Raw genomic sequence first — 20,210 nt, 5'->3', positions numbered from 1 at the left:
GGGGCCCCGGCAGAGGGAGCAGGCCTGGTCGGCAGCTGGGGGTGTCTTCCGTGGACTACCGCGCACCAGCCTCAGGTGGGGCCGCTCTGGGACCCGGAGGGATCCAGACAAAAACAAGTCCCCTCCCCAACGCTGTGCAAACACAAACGCTAACCCTGCGCACCATCCAGGCCACAGAAATAACCACACTCCTGCCCGGGCGTGGGAGCGTCTGCTGCCTCACCTGGCACAGCTGCGGCCCGCCCCAGGCGCCCTCCCCGCACGCACCTGGGCAGGAGCTGGGCTGAGGGGCCTGGCCTGACTGGGGGCCCAGGGCGGGGCCTTCCAGGCGAGGGGCAGGGGCGCAGCCCTAGGCCCTGTCTCTGAGAATACCCTGCAAGGGACGGGGACGGGGCGGCACCCTCCTCCAGCAGCCCTGGACCGGGATGTCTCCCTTTCCTCCACCGTCTGCCAGCAGCCGTGGGGAGTGGCAGCCTGAGAGCTGGGGCCCCGCGGGAAAGGGCCGGGAGCTCCGTCCTGCTGTGGGTCCCGCAGGTCTTCGGAAGGCCGCCGTGGGTAGAGCCCTGGAGTCCGAGGGCCCCAGGCGCTTGGGCCGGGCAGGGGAGGCCAGAGTCCCCGCCACGCTCTTGGCACCACGGCGCCCCCTGGTGGACAGCAGCTGCTAAATCTCTCCCTGAGCACTGCCCAGACGCCTTGGGGGCTAGGGTGAGGTCTGCGGTGCCCAGCGCAGAGCAGGTGGCACTGCTGGCTGAGAGGCTGCCACGGGCACCAGCCACGGGTGAGGCCTGGGTGACCTGGGGGCAGTGGCAGGCGTTAACCCCCTCCTTCCACCTTCCTCCTCTGGCTGGCCTGGAAGGCTGGAGGCCTGGCGGGCTGGCGGGACGCGCAGAGCTGTCTGGGGGCTAGAAGGGTGAGCTCCCCCCAGCCACCCTTGCCTGGCAGCCCTCCCTCCTTCCAGCTCCTATCTCTGCCACTCTGAAGATCAGCCTTGCACGGAGCCTGGTGGGCACCGTGGAGGCTCCTGAGACGGGTCACAGCTCAGGCCTCCATTCCCAGGGCTGCCAGAGGAAACTTGAGCCCAGGGAGGCTGTGTTGCCCTTGGGCTGGCGGGACTAAGGCAGCGTTTCAGCCCTGCCTCCATGCTGGTGGATGGTCCCCAGGGACCAGAGGGCCACGGCTAGCCTGTCTGATCCCAACTGCCCGGCACATTGTGGACAGTGGATGCCAAGCTGTGGTCTGCGCCCTGGCCAGCAGAGCAGGGCCTTGGGGTCCAGCCTGGTTGGAGCGGGCAGGCTGTCAGGGCTGGGGACAGCTGAGCCATGCCCTCCGCTGGCCCCCTGGCCAAGCCCTCTGCCTCTCCAGGCTGTTTCTTCACATGGAACACAGGAATGGTCTCAGAAGTCGCGTGGCAGGCTGCTCTGCCCACCCCCCCACCCTCAGGAGACCCTGCTGGGTGAGGCCTCAGGTACGAGGGGCCAGGTAGTGGTGTGGAGGGCGGGGGCTGGGGAACGGAGGGCTGGGGCTTCACCACTTGCAGGTGGCACTGCTTCCTCTAGTCAGGTGGCGTGAAGATGCTTCTGTGGGCACCGTCCCTGCCCCTCAACAGCCGCAGCTCTCTGCTCCACCCTGTCACGTGAGTGAGCCCATGGGGGCTCTTGGGATTGGGGTGGGCCAGGGTCTTCTCAGTCCCCACTGAGGCATGTTGTCCTCCCAGCAGGGTTTGCCCACTTCATGGGGTAGAGGCCGAGTCCCTGGGCCCGCACTGGCCCCACTGTGAAGCGAGCGCACCACCTGGGGTGGGGCAGCTTCTGTCAGCCTCTGGGGGATGGGCTGGCACTTAGCTGTCAGCCCCACTCAGTGGCCTGGTCTCAAAGCTCCCCAACCACAGCCTGTCACCCCAACATGAGGTTATGCTGAGCCAGCTGTGGGGTCCTGAGGACCAGCACCCAGCGAGCCCCTTACCCCAGGCTGGAGGAGGCATGGTGCCAGGAGTAAGGGTGGTCGTCCCAGCAGACCCGAGGTAAGTCCCACTGTGTGGGGTCCTGCCCTCCTCCCTGTGCTCAGAGGCTGCTGTGAGAATCCATGTGCAGGACAAAATTTATTCAATGCCATCCCTGCAGCCCCTCCACGGGGCAGTATAAACGGGGCACTTGGGACAGACCCACTGGTCAGCAAGTCCTTCTGGCCTCTTCCTGAGCAGCAGGTTAGCCAGGCTCCTGGGTTCCAGCAGCAGAACTGCCCTGGCCACCCCACTCCCTGCCCTGCTCCTCCGCATCCACTCCTGGCGCTCAGAGCGTGGGACCTGAGCCTGGGCTGTCGCTGGAGCCTTCGGTGGCTGCTCTGGATGTGCTCTTGCCCCTCTGCAGCGTGTAGGCAGACGGCCCCAAGCGCAGGATCTTCCCGCTGCCCAGGCACTCACCACCCTTGTAGAACACGGCGAACTGGAGGGAGAGGCCTGAGTCACCAATGGGACCTGTGTCACCAGTGGGACTCACACTGGGGAGCTTGCAGAGCAGCCAGGAGCCTTGCTGAGGCTGCTGGGCTGGGGTGGGGAGCCAGAGGAGGAACAGTGCTCGGCCTCCCCCAGATTTGTCCTTGCCCTGCGCCCAGACCACAGGCAGGCCGGGCAGCGCAGCTGGGCTGTCCCACTGGCCAAGAAGAGACTATGTTGGCACAGTCGCCGTGGTGGGGAGAGGAGTGTCAGGCGCAGGTGGGCTGGCCACAGCTCCCACCCTCACTGCCCCTGACCTGTGACCAGGTGCTCTGGTGGGAAGTACAGTGTTGTCCTTCCAGCAGAAGCCCACCGGCGACCAGCCCACGGGCGCCATCTGGGGCAGCCAAGCCCGTGCTAGAACCCATCTCCACACCAGGGCCCACTGGGCCACAAAATGGGAGTCCTGCCTCCCCCTGGAGCACAGCACGGGCTTGGCTGCCCCACTCACCTGCCCTGGGGCGAGGGCCCGCACCGCCTTCACGGCCGTCACCCACACGGTGCCATCTTGATTAAGCGTCAGCACGCAGGGCACTGGGGGGAAGAGATGGCCTTGGAGGGACACCGGCCTAGCCTGTGTGGTCAGCCCCAGGCCATGGGACACACACACACCTGGACCCCAGCCCAGCACTGCCTTCCCAGGACCCTCCCTGTACCCACAATAAAGGTCAGCAGAGCCTCTGCACCCCCCGGCCTGTCTCCCTCATGGGCAGGGGAAAGGGGGTTTGAATATGGTATATAATCTGAACGCTGGGGGACTGCTGCCCCAGGCCTAACCTCGAAGGCCACCCCTAAACCTGGCCTCTCTGGGCAGATCCCACCCACTCAGTTACCTAGCGCCATCTGGTGGCGGAACCGGAAGTGGCACTCCATCATCTTGTCCCGGACCAGGGCCGCCGGCGGCTCCTCTGCGATCCAGTGCACACGGTTGGTCCGCAGCAGGTCCCTGTACAGGGCGGGGTGGTCCGTCCGGGGGGCCTGCAGAGTGAACACAAAGATGGTGATGCCCTGGGGCCCTTAGCAGAGCAGACCCCTTGCCCCACAGCCACTCACTGTCCCTCATTAACAATCCTAGCAGCAAACACGCACTGACAATGGGGTGCCTGACGGGAAATGTGTGATTCTCTCAGGGGCCTTCTGACCCCATTTTGCAGAAGAGGTACAGGTACAGGTCACGGTCACACTTTGCGAGCAGAGGTGCCTGTGATCCGACCCCATGGCCTGACCAGCACTCCTCCAAGTTCACGTCTCACTCTGCCCACCACAGCCTGCCTGGGCCAGCGCCAGGGGCATGACCTGCTTCGTGTCTGGCTGGTCTCAGAAAGGCCACTGCAGGAATCCCAGCAAAGCCCAGTGGCTCAGGAAGGACGGACAGATGGTGCTGGGTCCCGGACCGGCTGAGGGGTCTGCGCCTAAGGACCCTGTCCCTGACCCTCAGGCGCCCCTGGCCTCTGAGGATCTAGTAGCCGCCCCTCTGAGGCAGGCCCCGGAGCGCTAAGTCCTGGGGCTCGGGCTCTAAGTAGGCAGGGAGACCTTTGCAGGGACCCTCCTGTTTTTTCCCAAAGCAGAGAAGACCACTAATTTTACACTAAAATCACTTTAGTTCACGAGTAACTGGAATCGCTGTCCCAGCTTCTCTGCCCCCAGCCCTTCGTAGAGGGAGATGTCCCAGAACTGGCAGGTGAGGGTGGCTGGTCTGCCTGTGAGGAAGGTCTCCTGGCTTTGTGATGGGCAAGGTGACACCAGCTCATCTTCCCAGCACTAGGGCCTGGGGAAGGGGCCAGGGTCACAACCTGGCTCAGTCCTGGCTCCCTGCTGCCATCACTCCACAGCAACTGCTGGGATCTGTGTGCAGCCACCACCTCTGAACAGGACCTTCGCCCACTGATTTGTCTTGGAGTCTTGTCCTCCTGCAAGCTCTGGAATAGGACCTACTTATGGGACCAACACGGTAACAGGGACCAGCACATAGTAAGACCTACAAAGTACCTTAAACAGCATCCCCTGGTGCCCGGGCCAGTCCCGGGAGGGTGCAGGGGAGATGGGTGCCCGTCAGCACTGCTGCCCAAAGGACTTGGCAGCCCCGCGTGGTCTCACACACACTGGGCTCTGTGCAGCCCACTCACCACAAACACGTCACCCGTGGCGCTGTCCTTCTCAACCACGAACCAGGGCTCGCGCAGGCCACCTATCTTGGCTCTCTGGCCTAACGTGTACAGGAACCAACCTGCGGAAAAGTTCTCAGTGAGGTGAGCATCAGTCCCGTCTCAACCAGCACGCCCGTGATGGGACAGGGTGGGGGGCAGCGAGGGGGCTCTGTGGACCAACAAGGCACTGCCCGGAGAGGCCAGGGTTCTCTAACCACCAGCATCAGCCCTGACTAAACCAAGCTCACCCATCCCTCACCTGGGCTTGGGTACCTCGCACCCCACAAGGAGCAGCTGCTGACCACCTGACGACAAGGAGCAGGGACAACTCCTTCAGGTGGGCTGCCCTGTTGGAAGCCATGAGCCCCTTCTTGCTGAGCCCCTGATTTGGCCATGGCTTACCCATGCACTAACCGCATCAGGGCGGGGCATCAGGGCTGCCCCTGGTGCCTGCGCCCAATCCCTTCTGACTACCTCTGAGCAACCCCCACAAGCATCACAAGACCAGATAGCCAGCCCCCCCCCCCATCCCTCCTGGGAATCCACACACAGGCACAGATCACTGCAGGAACCATGGTGCCCACTTCAGCAGAGCCAACCACAGACGCGCCGCCTCCAGAGCCAGAACCGGTTGATGGGGGAGGGGGGTATCCACAGTTCTGTCCCCAGCAAGGTAGTCACCCCCTCCTGCCTCAGAAAGGTTTGGCTGTCCAGGAGCTGTGACATCTGTCCACTCCCCAGGGGAAACCACCTGCCCAAACTGAGGTGGGGGGTCTCCAAAGACTGTCCCTGTCTGAGCAGCAGCCCCAGTCCTTCCCACTGCCAGATGCTTGTTGGTCAAGACTCTTCTGGTCATCAGGCCCCAAAGGGCACCGATTACCCCTCACCGCCCCCCCCCCGCCCCCCATCTACCTCCTGGGCTGTGAACCCTGCACTGACTCGCCCTGCCCCTGTCCTCCCGGCAGTACTGGGAAGGCTCACAGTGCCCTAACCTCCATGTCTGCCAGTGAGTGAGCAGCACCCTGCCACCCTTTGGACCCCTGACACCAGCTCTTCATACTATCCCAAGCACGAGGCTCCTGACTCCTGTCTGGTGCTTTCTCTGCAGGGTGAAGGCACAATTCTATTTATAGATATCACCCTGACTAGAGAGCAAAGCCTTTCTCAACCAGGCGGCATCCTTGTTACCAGCTGCAGTGCAGAGACCACACCTTGAAATGCAGAAATCCCACATCAAAGCTGCCACCACACCCTACCATCCACACCTGCTCCCTGCCATCGGCTCTGACTCTCAGGCTGACATGGACGGGACAGGGCACCTGCCATGCACCCATGGCTCCGGGAGTTTGGACAAGCAGCCAGGGTGGTGCCTCACCTTTGTGTGTCCCCAAGACTCTGCTGTCTTCTATAGAGATGAATTTCCCAGGCCGTGGCTCTAAGTACTGGAAAACAAACGCAGTGTTACTACGGTCCTGGCCCAGGGCAGACACGGCCCCCCACGTCAGAGAGCACTCACCTGGAGAATGAAGCTCTCGAAGTTCCTTTTACCCACAAAGCAGATGCCCATGCTCTGAAAGGAAGGCAGGCGGCCGTGAGAGGATGGACTGCAGGACGGGCCAACACCCCCTCGCCCCCAGGCCTCCGTGGGCCTCCCCTCCTGCCGGGAGCCTCACACTTCCAGGCCCAGGGCTGGCTCTCCCACCAGCACCCAGCCAACAGGCCCAGCCACAGACAGACAAGGTGGGGCCTGCAGGGTGTCAGCTTCTCAGGTTTGTTATGGTCCCTGACCCTGGATCTTGCCAGCTAAGCAAGCACACCCTCCACACCAAGCACGGCCCAGCCCTGCTCGCAGACCGTCAGACCAGATGCTCACAAAAAACTAAAGCTGCTCACACCTCCAGCCACTGCCCATGAGCCTCCGGGAGAGCGGGAGTGGGAGGTGGGAAGGCTTCTCCTTGTGCCGGGCACTACAGACAAGAGCACACACCCCAGGCCTACCTCCTTTTTCTGAAGCACATGATGAAGTCTATTCTCAGCAGCTATTTTCTTTACAAAATCTTTCGTTAGTCCCCCCAGAGGGAAGAGGGCTCTCCTCAGGGCCTCCTGGGAAACCTGGCTGAGAAAGAAGGTCTGGTCTTTAAAGCTGTCAGCTGCTTGGAGAAGCTTTACCGCTGCCAAGAGTAAAGAACAAGAGACGTTGCAGGAATGAGCAGTCACACTCCGCCCTGGTAGAGGCCCTTTCCTCAGACGGCCCTGGTCTGGCCGGGCCACACTCAATTCAACAGCAGGCGGCGAGGAAGACAGCCACTGTGGTGAGTGCAGGGAAATCCCACTCCCGGCCCATCGGCTGTTAGAAGTGCATGGATACAGGGAAGGTAGGTTTTACACGACAAGGACGTTTATTCCAGTTCCTACTCTAAATGGTAATGTTTTCAAAGGTGAAATGTCCCAGGAGAAAAAACATTTAAAATAAATCCAGCCCATGTGGTGAACTGGAGGAGACAGCGCACAGAACCTCGGCTGAGCGGAGCGTCCTGACCATCGCAGGTGCGCGGAGGCCTCGGCTGCACTGAAGGACTCACCTCTGGGTGCAGCTACTGGGGAAAGACAGCCCCCTAGGGAGCGCTCTGCTGTAAACGCACTTTCTCCCTGGGTGGACAGGCTTGTGTTTAGAGTCCAGGCGGCCACCTCTCAGCTCTCCTCTGCAGTTTCTCTAGCACCTGCTATTTACAATGAAGGGCCGTTTCCAGGGTTCAAGCAACACACAAACGCAGTCCTGATCCCGCCCACGTGACCCTGGTTCAGAGGGGCCGGCTCCTGCTGAGCCAGCTTGGCCCTGCCTGGCCTGCGACAGAATTTCCCTGCTTGAAGTTCAATGGTCAATGGAAACAACTGACGTAATATCAATCTTGTGGCTTCTTTCACTGTTTCTCGCACCTATGCTGAGAGCAGCCTCAACACGCTGTGCTCATGCTCAGAGTAGCCTGTGACATGCTCACGATGCAGTGAACGTTTTCCATCTGTGACCCCGAATCTGACTCTCATGTTAGCTGTGTGGGTAGAATAACTCCCACTTTACAGACGAGAAAACTGAGCTCAGATTACCAATGTGACTGGCCAGATGGTGCAGGCAGAGCATGCAGGGCTGAAGCGGAGCCCAGTCACCCAACTTCTATCCACCGCTTTTCATGCACAAAACATCAAACCAGCCGGAAAATGAAGGCCAGCCAGTCAACCAGTTACCAGGCAGATCGTGTGCCAAATACGTTGTTTCAAAGTTCAAATGTGTTGTTTCAAACTCAGTTCAACCAATCAGTGTGTGTAAAAGCCTCAGAGCACCGAGGGCTATTTGCATTGTCTCGTAGTTCTGAGCTATTTTAAAACAAACTCAAAATGTATTACCTTTAAAGAAAAAAGCTGGCAACCCCTATACCATGGAAAGGAAACAGTGCTTGGCGAGGGCCTGCTGTGCCAGGAGCTATTCCCACACCTTCCCTCCTTCGGCCCCGTGTTGCCAACCCCACCTGTAAGGGGGAAGATCTACCAGGTCACATGGCTGGGGCCCAGGACTCTGGCTTGGGGCCAACTAACCCAGGGCCCGGCTCTCTGCTGCCCCTGTGCACTCTCCCCAGGGGCCCAGGTCAGGAGGCCCTATTCCAGGTCTCCAGGGCAATTGAGTTAGAATAAAACAAAACTCTTCAGTGTACCTGCCCCACTGGCACAGCTCAGTGGCTGAGCATCAACCCATGACCCAGAGGATCGAGGTTCGATTCCCGGTCAGGGCTCATGTCTGGTTTTGTGCTCAATCCCCAGCAGGGGGCGTGCAGGAGGCAGCCGATCAGTGACTCTCATCGTTGATGTTTCTATTTCTCTCTCTCCATTTCCCTTCCTCTCTCTCAAATCACTTTAGTGTGCCTAAAAACACACTGAAAACAGAGAAAAGAGCTCAGCAGAGCCCAGTACAGCAGAAAGCACAGATGTGCAGCTGGGTGAACTGGGCTGAGATCCAGCTCTGCCACCAGAGGCTCCCAGGTCAAACAAGTTCATCCAAGCCTCAGTTTCCTCATCTGTGAAGTGGGACGAGGTGGCCATCCTGACACTGCTAAGAGGGCAGTGAAACGTGAGCATATGAAGCCCTGGGCAGGGACAGGAGCACGTGATGTGGGGCAGGCTGGCCATGTGGAGAAGCGTTAGCCCTCTGCGACCCCACAGCATGGACATTGCTGGCAGAGACGTGGCTCTGAGCCGTTTGTCTTTCACGTGAACGTGATGTGTGCTCTTCTGCACACAGACAAGCCTCAGGACAGGCCAGCAGCTCCCCCGCTCACTGTTTGGCTCTGATGGTTTCCCAGGAAAGTACAACCCTGCCCCTCTGATCAGCTAATCTGTAAACACAGCTCCAAGCCTGGCCACCGGGCCTGCACAGTGAGTGTCAGGTCACACTGGGCACATGTATGCCCGAGCCCTTGAAAGCGTGGTGGTGAGTCCCAGGGCCTGTAACATCCAGTTATGTTGTCAAGAATCTCCTCAAACACTGGGGAACCTGCACACACCTGCACACGGAGTCTAGAACAGGTTATAAATTACGGTCCGATGTCCACAAGCCCATGCCCAGCCCGACCGGGACTTCTCCTGATGCCCAGAGACCAGCCACAAGCCCCTGGGGAAATGACCCTCCTGGTGAATGCTCATTTTCAAAGGCCAGCAAGCTCGTCTGGAACATACTGGGGTCCGGCAGGGACGCTCCAGCAATGACCTGCTGCCACGTCGACACCTTCTGCTCGCTCACGGACAATGAAGCACTGACCTGCGCACCGTTACTCACCATTTCTGACTTCAAATCGGTCTCTGAAAAGCCCCTGCGGCCTCCTGACGTGCTTCTGCTGAAAGACCTCCTCATCCTCCAGCGACGTCCTTGCGTAGTGGCCCGTGGCCACCGCGTCCGCCCCTGGGGGTTTAAAAGCACAAGGATCAGACTTTCAACCTGCGCTCACTGCCCGGCCAGCCCCAGCCAAGGCTGCTCACAGGAGCAGATGCCCATCTCCCCCTGGAGGGACCCCCCAAACACAGACGCCCCAGGGAGGAGGGCACCGTAACTCTGTTACACACACGGCCTTCTGAAGTGATACAATGTTGCTACGGGTTTTACTGCATCTTTAAGGGCCTTTCAAAAGTTACTACTTATCCAGTCCTCGTTCTAACCTAAGGAGACAGTCAGATGTGTACACAAAGATTTAAGTACATAAAAGTCGTTTCAGTGTTTCTTATACTAAGGAAAATTTGAAACCAACCAAAATGTGTAACACCAGGAGAATATGAAGTTAAAATGCTATCGCAATAGTGACAGCGCCACTTACAAAAAAATGCTACTGACGTGGGAAAATGTGGACAGGAAAAAGGTGCAGGATCCTGCAATCCCAGTTTCTAAATGTTCAGAAAAAGATGAAGAAAAACATCCTGAAGTCTATTCCTTTGATTCTAGGAAGTGAAACTAGAGACGATACTTCCCCCCACTTCTGCTGCTCTGTGCTTTTTCTGGGTGTTTTTTTTGGTAAGTTTTTAAATCCCCACCCGAAGATACTTTTTCCATTGCTTTTTAGAGAGTGGGAAGGAGGGAGAGCGAGAGAAACATTATGTGAGAGAGACCTTGACTGGTTGCCTCCCACATGTGCACCGACCAGGGCTGGAAATCAAGCCTGCAACTGAGGTCCGTGCCCTTGGCCAGAATCCAGTCCCGGACCCTTCAGTCTGCGGGCCGACGCTCTAACCACGGAGCCAAACTGGCCAGGGCTCTGCTGTTCTGTGGTTTTAAGTTTTCTTTAATATATATGTACAGGAGTGGGCGAAAGTAGGTTATAATAATAAATACTACAATAATTGATAATAATGTAAGAATAAACTGTTTCCACCTTTTAAAAAGCAAATGAAGAAAATCCAAATTACTTACCAAGATTGTCTATAGCATAGTGGAAAAAACAGCTGAACTTGATGTGCTTGTTGCAGATGATGTCAGGGTTGGGAGTCCTCCCCTTCTCGTATTCATTCAGAAAATCACTGGAACAAGAGAGGCTCTTTTCACTGAAGCGTCCTCAAAACTACATCAGATAAACTGGCTGCTTTCTCCCTGTCGTTCCAAAACTAGGATTCTTCACCCTGGCCAGTTAGGCTCCGTGGTTAGAGCACTGGCCTGCGGACTGAAGGTTCTGGGGTTTGATTCCGGTCAAGGGCATGTACCTCGGTTGCAGGTTCCATCCCTGGTGCATTCGGGAGGCTACTAGTGGATGCTTCTCTCTCTCTCCCTCCTCCCTCCCTTCTGCTCTCCCTGAAAAGTCAATGGGAAAGTATCCTCAGGTGAGGACTGAAAACAGAACAAAAGACTAATTTTTTACAAAACAGGAGAGCTTTGGTCCATGGCCACTTTCAGCACTTTCATCAAACATTTGTTCAAAGCCGGCTGGTTTCCACCTGCCTCTATGATAAGTGACACACCTGGGGAGAACGGCAGCCCTGCCTGTGGCCCGGCTCAGCAGGCTCAGAGCAGCGTGGGAGCGCGTGCTTCCTCCGCACAGCGCTCCTCTGCCTCCTCCCCAGGAGGCCTGGGAGTCGGAGCAGGGTGACCACGCGGGGCTCCACCAGCCAGCCCATGTCTCAGCCTGGGAGCCCAGGCCACTTTTCTAACGTGACACATGCACTCCCGAGGACCAGTATCCCCTGGGGCTTACCACAGGCTAAGCACCCCAGCTGGCGGGTTTCTGCCCCACAGGCTGGCTGGGTGAGAGTTCACCGTCTGGGTACGCACGTCAGGAATGTTCTGGTGCCTGCTCCAGGAATTTAAAATTCGATATTTTTGGTAGATGGGATCATTTTTTCATCTAAACTAAAGCTCTCCACTGATAAACAAGGGTTCAAAAATAATGCTGATTGAGAGGGTCACGGTCTGAAGACCGATGAAGACTGCACAGGTCCCAGGAGCCTGGCTCTCGCAGGTTACGCCCACCTGCTCCTACCACTGCCTCCCAGCCCTCAGAAGGGCATGAGACTTGCATTGCTCCCTATTTTCAACAGGTGATGTCATCACACTCTGACCTCTCTTTAACTGTTAGAAGCTGTCACTAAACTGTAAACTACTCAAGCAGGATCCAAGTTTTGCTCTCTGAATGCCCCAAACTTCTGCGTAACAAGCACTGGGTGATGTTGAAGAGGCTGACATTTAGCCATTTATGATGCACACACTGCACCCACCCCTCGACAGCACAGTGGAGGCGTGTCAGGTGGCACTGGCAACGCCGTGGAGCCTGGTCTGCCTGTCCAGTGAGGAGACCCGGCCTGCACTCCATGCGGGGGACAGCACTGGAGAGAACACCTGGACTCCAGCTGCGAAGGCCAGGTGAGTCTTGAACAGAAGTCACAAGTTCCTGAGCCGAGTGCTATCAGAGCTGTGAGCGTCTGGCACAGCGTGGTCACCGAGCGTAACTACACCCACACCCACAGGCAGCAGGGACGAGAGTGGGCAGCCGTCAGAGCTGGGCAAGCACGCAGACAAGCTAAATGCACTAATGCTTCTCCCTGCACCGAGGCTCAGTGCAGGGACGGTGACAAGGGCACACTGGGACACTGGCCTGAAACCTGGGCTCTACACCAACGCCAGCTCAGAACCTGCCCAGGACTCAGAACGGGTCATTCTACCTGTCCGGCCTTAGTCAGAGGGGGGTTAGCCCTCAAAAATCCACATTTGCTCACATACCTTTAACACCTAGCAATGCAGGGTGAAGTTTAAATGTACCTGGGTTTCTTGCTATCATCTCAACCATGCAGTGCTCAAGGGATCCCTCAGAGCAGCTTTCCCAGCCCACCTAGACAGGATCTCGACTGTCACTGACTCCGGCTCTCCATCTCTTTCCCGCTATGCTCAGGAACCAAGCCCCATCACACCGTTTTCCAAAGAAAGACCCGAAGGACCTGCCGTCAGAATCACCTGAAGCCCTTGTTGACATGCAAGTCCCAGGGCCACATCACAGACCTGGTCCGGGCCTATTTACCAGCCTGACATCTGCTGCCTGGTGGATCTGTCCTCACCTCACCTCCCATCCACACTCCCACTTGTCCCAAATCCCCAGCAGTGGCATTTCCTCAGCTGCTCTGCCTGCAGCCTTCTCCGTAACTCATCCTACACCTGGCTGCCAGGTTTGTCTTTTTAATACTGAAAATGAAAGCTACACATACTGCTTAGTAACACACCAGACCCTGTGCTATGAGCTTATAATCTCATTTAAGTCCCACCATAACCTTATTAGGCACTGCCCCCATTTAAAGGGTAAGGAAACTGAGGCTTTAAAAAATCACATAACTCGCCTGGTTCATACAGCAAGGGGCAGAGCCAGGACCAAATCCTAACTGAACCCAAGGGTTTTCTGACCCTAAAGCATAACCCACTCTGTTCACATCAGGGCCCCTTGGACGCCTTCATCGGCCACCAAGGCCCACCCCACTCCAGCTCTGAGTGTCCTTTCTCTGTAGCAGCAAGGCCTGCCATGGTTTTCAACAGCCACCACTGCTCATGCTGCCCACTCAGGACGCCTCCTCTACCCCTCTGCTATTCTAGGGGCAGGTGACACAGCTCTCCCTTCTCTAAACATGCAGCTTTTTAACAGGCTCTCTGGTATTTCCCACCTGCCACTCACCACCACTTCCTCTTCTGAAGATGACGTCTTCTTCCCACCTAGACCGAATACCCCTACGGGACGGCCCAAGGTTTATACATCTTTTTGTTCCCAAACACAGCACAGTGCGGTACAGAGTAAGCATCTAATAACTGTTAGGATTATACTAGATTTTTAAAGTGTGTGTGTTTCTTGTTTTCAAAAGGCAACGGGGAATGGGTCACTAACTCGTTCTCAGAACCCTCTAAGCACTGACCTGCATGGGTCTGGACATTCACCTGGTGGCACCTTCCAGGGGGAGACCCCCAGCTTTAGCTCCCATACTAATTTAGCAGCAGAAACATCTCAAGGTTCAGGAGGGATTAAAGAGACCTCTGGCTGGTGGTAATAATGGGAATTAGATCTAGGGGTGCTGTGGGATCCAGCCCAGCCTCCCACAGAGCTCCCAAGGGTGCTGAGGCCACCCAGCATGGTCTTTGGAGCCCCTGTCCAAGGGCACTGGCTGCACGACAGTCTGGCTGACGAGGTGACCTTTCCCTGGGCAAGGGCCCAGGCAAGGGGAGACCTTCACGTCTGCGCCCCGCTCTCACCTGAACACGTTGTTCCAGTACTCCTTCACGTAGGACACCTGGTGGAAGGGAATATCTAAGATCTGGCACACTCTGTACGCATCCTCGCAGTCCTTGTCAGCAGTGCACACTCCATGTTCGTCCAGCGAGTCCCAGTTCTTCATAAACACCCCTGTCACCTGGTAACCTGGGGAGGGAAGGACAACTTAGAGAGAATGTACCGAATGAGCCTCGAGTGAAGGGCAGCAGCTTCTGAGCCCCGAGCCCATGCGCTGCTGTGCCTGGCAGTCCCCTCGCTGCCTCCAGAGCTGACTCACACCTCAGTGCCAGCCGCCCCGCGTGCCCCGGTGTTCCCTCCCCTCCCCTCCTCAGCACGCCTAGTCCTCACAGCACTCGCTGCTGCACCGAAACTGTATGAGCAAGACGGGACCGTTCCACCTACATGACCCTACCCTGCGTCGGCACAGTGCCTGGCACCTGGAGAGAGAGCAAACGCGCTGAAGGCGTGAAGGGCAGAAACTCAACACAACTCTTCAAAGCAAACAAAAACCACCTTTCAGTTACCAGGAGAGTGAACTCATTTCCAAAGTTACTTGCAGTTACCATCTAAGATTTAGGCTCTAAATCCTCAGTCATCACGACAACTGAAATTCTGGCTATTTTATGACCCAGCGCCGGCCCCTCCCTGTTGTGACAAACCACCTAAGCAAACACTGGCCGGAGCGGCTTCAGCCTCGGGCCGCCTCGTGACCGCCACCGGCGGCTCTGACTGTAAAGGGGGAAGGTGGCCCTTCAAGGAACTGAGACTCAAGGCTTTGCCTACACTAAAAGGCAGAGTTGGCCAGACCCCCATCCCAGCGGATAGTGGGGCCCCAGCACCTGCCTCCACGGGGGCTCCAGCAGGTCCCGGGTCCCCCCTACAAAGGGCAGGCGCTGTCGTGTGCACCCCGTGTTCCCTGCGCTAAGCGGTGCCCACACAGGAGCTTTACACGCTTGTGGGACAAGCCCACAGCCCCACGCGGGCCTTAGGACCCACTGGGCAGGGCAGGGCGCATGCGGCAAACCAGGGGCACCGACAGTGCGGTGGCGGCCCCACCGGGCGCGGGGAGGAGGGTCCGTGGGGGAAATAGGGGGGCACTGTAACACTTCCAACAACAAAGATAATATGTATTTTTAAATCCTCTCTTCTACAGCCTCGTCCGCCTGATCACTTTTCTCACGGGGACGTGACCCGCTTCCACGGGCACAGGCTCACCCTCCAGGGCGGGACCTCGGGGCCGGGTCGGCCCTTCGCTTTCCGGGGGCACGGGACGGGACAGGCCCCTCCCGGAGGCCGGGGAAGCCCGGGCCCTGTCCGCGCGGCGTCCGGCTTCCCCGGGAGGGCGGGACGCGCGGCTGCCCCGCGGCGGCCGGGAGGGGGCGCTGCTCTCCCAGGGCCGGGCCCGCGCGACGCGACCCACGGCCCCCGACGGTCCCCCGGCAGGGCCCGGCCTCGCCGGCGCGGGATCCCGGCCCGCTCCTCCCACGCGGCCCGGGGCCCCCGCCCTCCCCCGGTGACCCGCGCTCGCCACCCCGCTCGGCGCCTCCCGGGACGCCCCCCCCCCGGGGCAGGCTGCGCCGACTCGCGCGCAGCCGCCGGCGTCCCCCCGGCTCCCGGGGCGCGGCCCCCGCGACGGTGCCGCAGCCTCGCGGGGAGGGTCCCGGCGCAGGGCTCGGCTCCCCCCGGCCCGGCCTCTGCACGGGCGCCGGGCCCCTCCCCCGGGGAAGCGGGCACAGGCCGGCGGCTTCCGGCGCCCGCGGTCAAGGACGAGCTGCTCGGGGCGGCCCCGGGGTCAGGGGCGGGCGCTCGTCCCCGCGGCCCGCGCGGGGCCTGGGACCCGGCGAGACGCCCGCGGCCCCGGGTCGGACGCCGGAGCGGCGGCCTCCCCCTCGGGACCCGGCGGAGGGCGAGGGGCGCGGCCACGCGGGGCGCGAGCGGGCCCCCGGGACGGCGGAGCCCGGGCCAGCGCCGCCTCACCTCGGCGCCGCAGCAGCAGCGCGGCCACGGCGCTGTCCACGCCGCCGGACAGGGCGCACACGACGTGCCGCGCCGCCAGCATCCGCGCCGCCCGCCGCCGCCCGCGCCGGAAGTCCCGCCCTCCGCGGCGCTCTGCGAGCCGGGCCCGGCGGGAAACGTGCGACCCGAGCGTCGCGTTCCCCCAGCCAGCCCTTCCCGGGCTCCCGGGCCCAGAGGCCCCGCCCCGCCCCGCGCCCCGCCCCGCCCCGCCCCTGGGGCGCTCTGGTGCCTGAGACTCAGTACTGGGGGGGGTGTGTGTGTGTGTGTGTGTGTGTGCTGTGTGCATGTGTGTGTGTTGACAGTAGTGTGTGTGTGGTGAGTGTATGTGTGTGTGCTGTATGTGTGTGCGCGTGTGTGGTGTGTGCATGTGTATTGACAGTGTGTGTGCTGAGTGTGCACGCGTGTGTGTGGTGTGTGCATGTGTGTTGACAGTAGTGTATGGTGTGTGTGCTGTGTGTGCACGCATGTGTGTGCATGTGTGTGTGGTGTATGCATGTGTGTGTTGACAGTAGTGTGTGCTGTGTGCATGTGTGTGTGGTGTGTGCATGTGTGTGTTGACAGTAATGTGTGTGTGGTGAGTGTATGTGTGTGTGCTGTATGTGTGTGCGTGTGTGTGGTGTGTGCATGTGTATTGACAGTGTGTGTGCTGAGTGTGCACACGTGTGTGTGGCATGTGCATGTGTGTTGACAGTAGTGTGTGGTGTGTGTGCTGTGTGTACACACATGTGTGCATGTGTGTGTGGTGTGCATGCGTGTGGTGTGTGCATGTGCATGTTGACAGTACTGTGTGTGTGAGTGTATGTGTGTGCTGTGTGTGCACACGGGTGTGTGTGGTGTGTGCATGTGTGTGCTGACAGTACTGCCTCTGTGTGTGTGTGCACACGCCCCTGCCTGACAGTACTGCGTGTTGCACGGGACGGGCCTGTGTCGTTCCGCGGCACTCCCAGCACCCACAGAGGTATGGGGCTTAGGTGGGCTCTTCCTTCCTGAAGAGCCCTAAGTGAAGGGAGAACCTAGGCCGTCCCTGGAGGGCAGGTATGGACCCGAGTCCTTCAGGGAGGGGAGGAAGAACAGGCGGGGCTCAGCCTTGAGCAAAGGCCCTGGGCCTCTGGGGCCGGGTGAGGCTTGGGGAACGAAATGACCACATTTAAATTTTAGGAAGGTTTTCTGGCTGCCCTGTGGACAGGAGGAGGCCATGACAGCCAGCCGTCCGGAAGGGGACAGTGGCAACACAGACAGGGATTTGGAGGTAAAATTGAGAGCCCTTGCTGGCGGAAGGATGTGGGGTGAGGAAGGGGGTGGGGCTTGACATTTCTGTCTGGGAACAGTCACCCAGGAGGCAGCTGGGCCAGTGCCTGCCAGATGAGCTCCAAGGTCTGGGGTGCCTTGGGGCCATGTGCTGGGACGTGGCTGTCCCTGAGTGAAAGGCAGTGACACACGCGGGGGACGTGGCAGATGGATGATAGAAACAGCAGAGCCTGGAAACACCCCGAGCCTAAGAGAAGAGTGTGTGTGGGGGGGGGGGGGCGTGCAAATGAAAACCAAGGGAGAGGCCTGATAGGAGACCTGGAGCAGCTGGAGTCCAGTGACTGACCATCCGAGAGGTGGCCTTCAGTGTGGAGTGCCCAGTGTGGCACAGCTCAGACCAGGAGTGCTGCCGGACTCAGGACCGAGATTTGGTTTGCTGCTGGAAGCACCAGCCTGCATGTGCAAAATCTGGGCATTCTTTACTTCAGTGATGTTCTTTTTTAACTTCAACCCACAGTGGCACATTTCACAGGGTGGCCCAGGGTGCACACCCACCTGGACACATAAGTACATAAAAGAACATACCTCCAAAGAGTCCTTCCCCTTGCAACGTGCTGTGCAACCTTATTTTTTCATTTTATTATTTTTTTAAGATTTTTTTAAAATTTTTATTTTTAAAGAGAGAGGAAGGGAGTGAGAAACATTGATGTGAGAGTGAAGCATCGATCGGCTGCCTCCTGCACACCCCCTACCAGGGATCGAGCTCACAATCCAGGCATGTGCCCTGACTAAAAAACTGGCAACCTTTGGGTGCACAGGAAGATGCCAAACCAACTGAGCCACATCGGCCAGGGCTCTTTCTCATTTTTAAAAACTGCTGTGCAGTCCACTAAATTGATTTCACTGAATCATGGTTTGAAAAATGCAGGAAGGAAAAGGCACAACAGGCGAACACCAAAGCTTGGAATGAAAATCACATTAGTTCCTTAACAGTCTATGAGGTCACTAGCGGACATAAGTGTTTAAATGTGGCTGGTTACTAAGGCAAGCCATCTTCTTGAGAACAGGAATAGTTTTAAGGGTTGAGAGTGAAATGAGGAAGGGCCCAGGGCCCTGTTTCTAAGAACTGACAGCTGGGGAGTCATGGCCACTGGTGCCAGCAGCAGGCTCGGGGTGCGTTTAGGGTGGGAGGGGAGGGCCCCCGTGGGAAACAGGAGAATAACATTTTCAGAAGAACAAGATATCAGGAACACATCCTACACGGGGAGCAATTTCATCTTGCATCTCCCAGAGGTGAGTAGGCCCAGGACCTGGACACCTGGCCTTCGGCAGATTTAGGAGTGGCCATGCCCATGCTCATGTCACTGGATTTTCTGCCCCCACCTAGAAGACCATAGCCTTCCTGGTGTGACAGTTTGGTAAAAGGTTAGGGCAGAAGTCCAGTTTCTGCCCAAGCAAAGGCCTTGGGTTTCAGTCAGCAACCCACCCACAAAGTGGAGGAAACATGACACACTGGCAACATAGTTTCTGCTACTTTTCAGTTACACATTTTAGCTACTTTGTAGCTCCAAGTCTTTAACCACCGTGTATAATCCAGGCCCATGGATGGACCTGCCACGGCAAAGATAATGACAGCCCAGTGCCCCTGACTATAGCGATGTGAGATGTGGATTTCAGAGATATGAGCCTGAGACACCTGCACTAGGAAATCTGTGAAATGTAAAAACCGCATGAAGCTGTACCTTTGAAGCCCCAGAGGGTGGCCATCCGGTGGCAGCCAGGGAAGCTCGCGCTGCTAGACAAAGTGGCTGTCCTCGGAGCTCAGCACTCCTCCCCTGTTGCCGGTGTCGCTGCTCACACGGGGGGCGGGTTGGACCCAGGAGCCAGGACAGGAAAGGAGCCAGGCAGAGGGAGCAGCCTCAGCGGGACAGCTAGGCGAGACCAGGCCGGGAAGGAGAGGGGTGCTGCCCACAGGTGGGAGAGGCTGCTTTATCCAATGAGGGCTCTTGGGGGCCTTCTCCCCTCTGTTTGAAGAGAATTAAAATCCCATTACATCTGTCCTGCCCAGGGACACCTGTAGGTCCGGTGGAGCACCTGGGCCCCCAGGAAAGCCTGGCTGGCCACGAGGCAGCCTGGGGAGAGGAGGGCAGTAGAGAGGGGGAGCAGGAGCTCAACCCCAGGTGTAGACAGGACAGCCAGAGCCCCATTCGGTCCCCCTCTCCCACCAAATGCTAAGCCCCCAGAAGATACAGGGGTGCATGAGTTGTGCACCCCACTGTATCCCTGGCAGAAACACAGCCTGCCCAAACATAGCCTCTATAAATATTTGTTGAGTGAATTCAGTTCCAGACTTTCGTTTTTCTCCGAACTGAGGGGCCAGGCATCTGACGACCCGCGTGGCTCTAATACTGCATCCTTGAATCCTCTGCTGCCCACAGAATAGAGGGAGGAGGGGGAGGAGACGAGTGGTTCCCGCAGGCTGTCTGCTCCAACGGGCCAGGGCTCCGGCAGGCCAGGGCGTCCCTCCAGCAAGCTGCCTCGTTTTTTACCTCCGGGCATTTTTAAATTAAAGCTTTATCTCCAGGCAGAGCGACGCCATCCCTGTTCACTTCACTTTCCTACTCTTGAGGCCACAGGAGTCACCATTCCTGGTGGGGATTCACTTTAACCAACACCCTTCCCTCAGCCCTTGGGGACCCAGGTTCCCTGGCCTCCTGCAGGGAGCACCAGGTGGGAGCCCAGAAAGGGATCCAATTTTCTGTCTGCAAAATTTCCTCATAAAACAAATATCTATACAGATTCAGTTTTCAGGCCAGCTAGTTTTTAAAAAACAAACCATTAGAACGGCTTCAGGCAGGGACTATGTTGAGCAGAGGCCCTTAGCTGCCAGGGTTTCCCACTGCCAGGGTTTCCCACCAGGAGGCTCCTGCCTGGAGCAGGGCCGGGGTTACATCCACGGTCTTCTCAGTTTGCAGAGGAGCCCTCCTCGCAGCAGGCCCGCTCCACGCCACACTGCCCCCCCCCAGCCTATTCTCAGGT

General features: G+C 58.3%; 1 protein-coding gene across 1 annotated transcript; it reads right to left on the bottom strand.

Moving 5' to 3' along the window:
* Positions 1-1,550: 1,550 nt before the first annotated feature.
* On the bottom strand, positions 1,551-15,972 carry TRMU (tRNA mitochondrial 2-thiouridylase). The gene is made up of 11 exons (XM_087814984.1): positions 15,885-15,972; positions 13,889-14,054; positions 10,586-10,692; positions 9,464-9,586; positions 6,637-6,809; positions 6,155-6,208; positions 6,014-6,080; positions 4,618-4,718; positions 3,325-3,469; positions 2,943-3,025; positions 1,551-2,441 (listed from the first exon to the last, which is right to left on the bottom strand). The coding sequence occupies exons 1-11, from the start codon at positions 15,964-15,966 to the stop codon at positions 2,289-2,291; spliced, it is 1,254 nt and encodes a 417-aa protein (XP_087671110.1). The 5' UTR covers positions 15,967-15,972; the 3' UTR covers positions 1,551-2,288.
* Between the last annotated feature and the right edge of the window lie 4,238 nt (positions 15,973-20,210).

Source organism: Miniopterus natalensis, chromosome 2 (assembly GCF_054644295.1).
Source record: "Miniopterus natalensis isolate mMinNat1 chromosome 2, mMinNat1.hap1, whole genome shotgun sequence".
NCBI lineage: Eukaryota > Metazoa > Chordata > Mammalia > Chiroptera > Miniopteridae > Miniopterus > Miniopterus natalensis.
This window is presented reverse-complemented; position numbering and strand designations above follow the sequence as displayed.

What these genes read in the sequence shown, in the direction of transcription:
- TRMU (XM_087814984.1), bottom strand. Translation starts at nt 15,966, where the DNA reads ATGCTGGCGGCGCGGCACGTCGTGTGCGCCCTGTCCGGCGGCGTGGAC. An exon ending in CCGATTTGAAGTCAGAAATG is followed by an intron (nt 6,810 to 9,463) that starts GTGAGTAACGGT and finishes TACTCTTGGCAG; the next exon opens with CGGTAAAGCTTCTCCAAGCA. An exon ending in AGTCTTGGGGACACACAAAG is followed by an intron (nt 4,719 to 6,013) that starts GTGAGGCACCAC and finishes ACTTTTCCGCAG; the next exon opens with GTTGGTTCCTGTACACGTTA.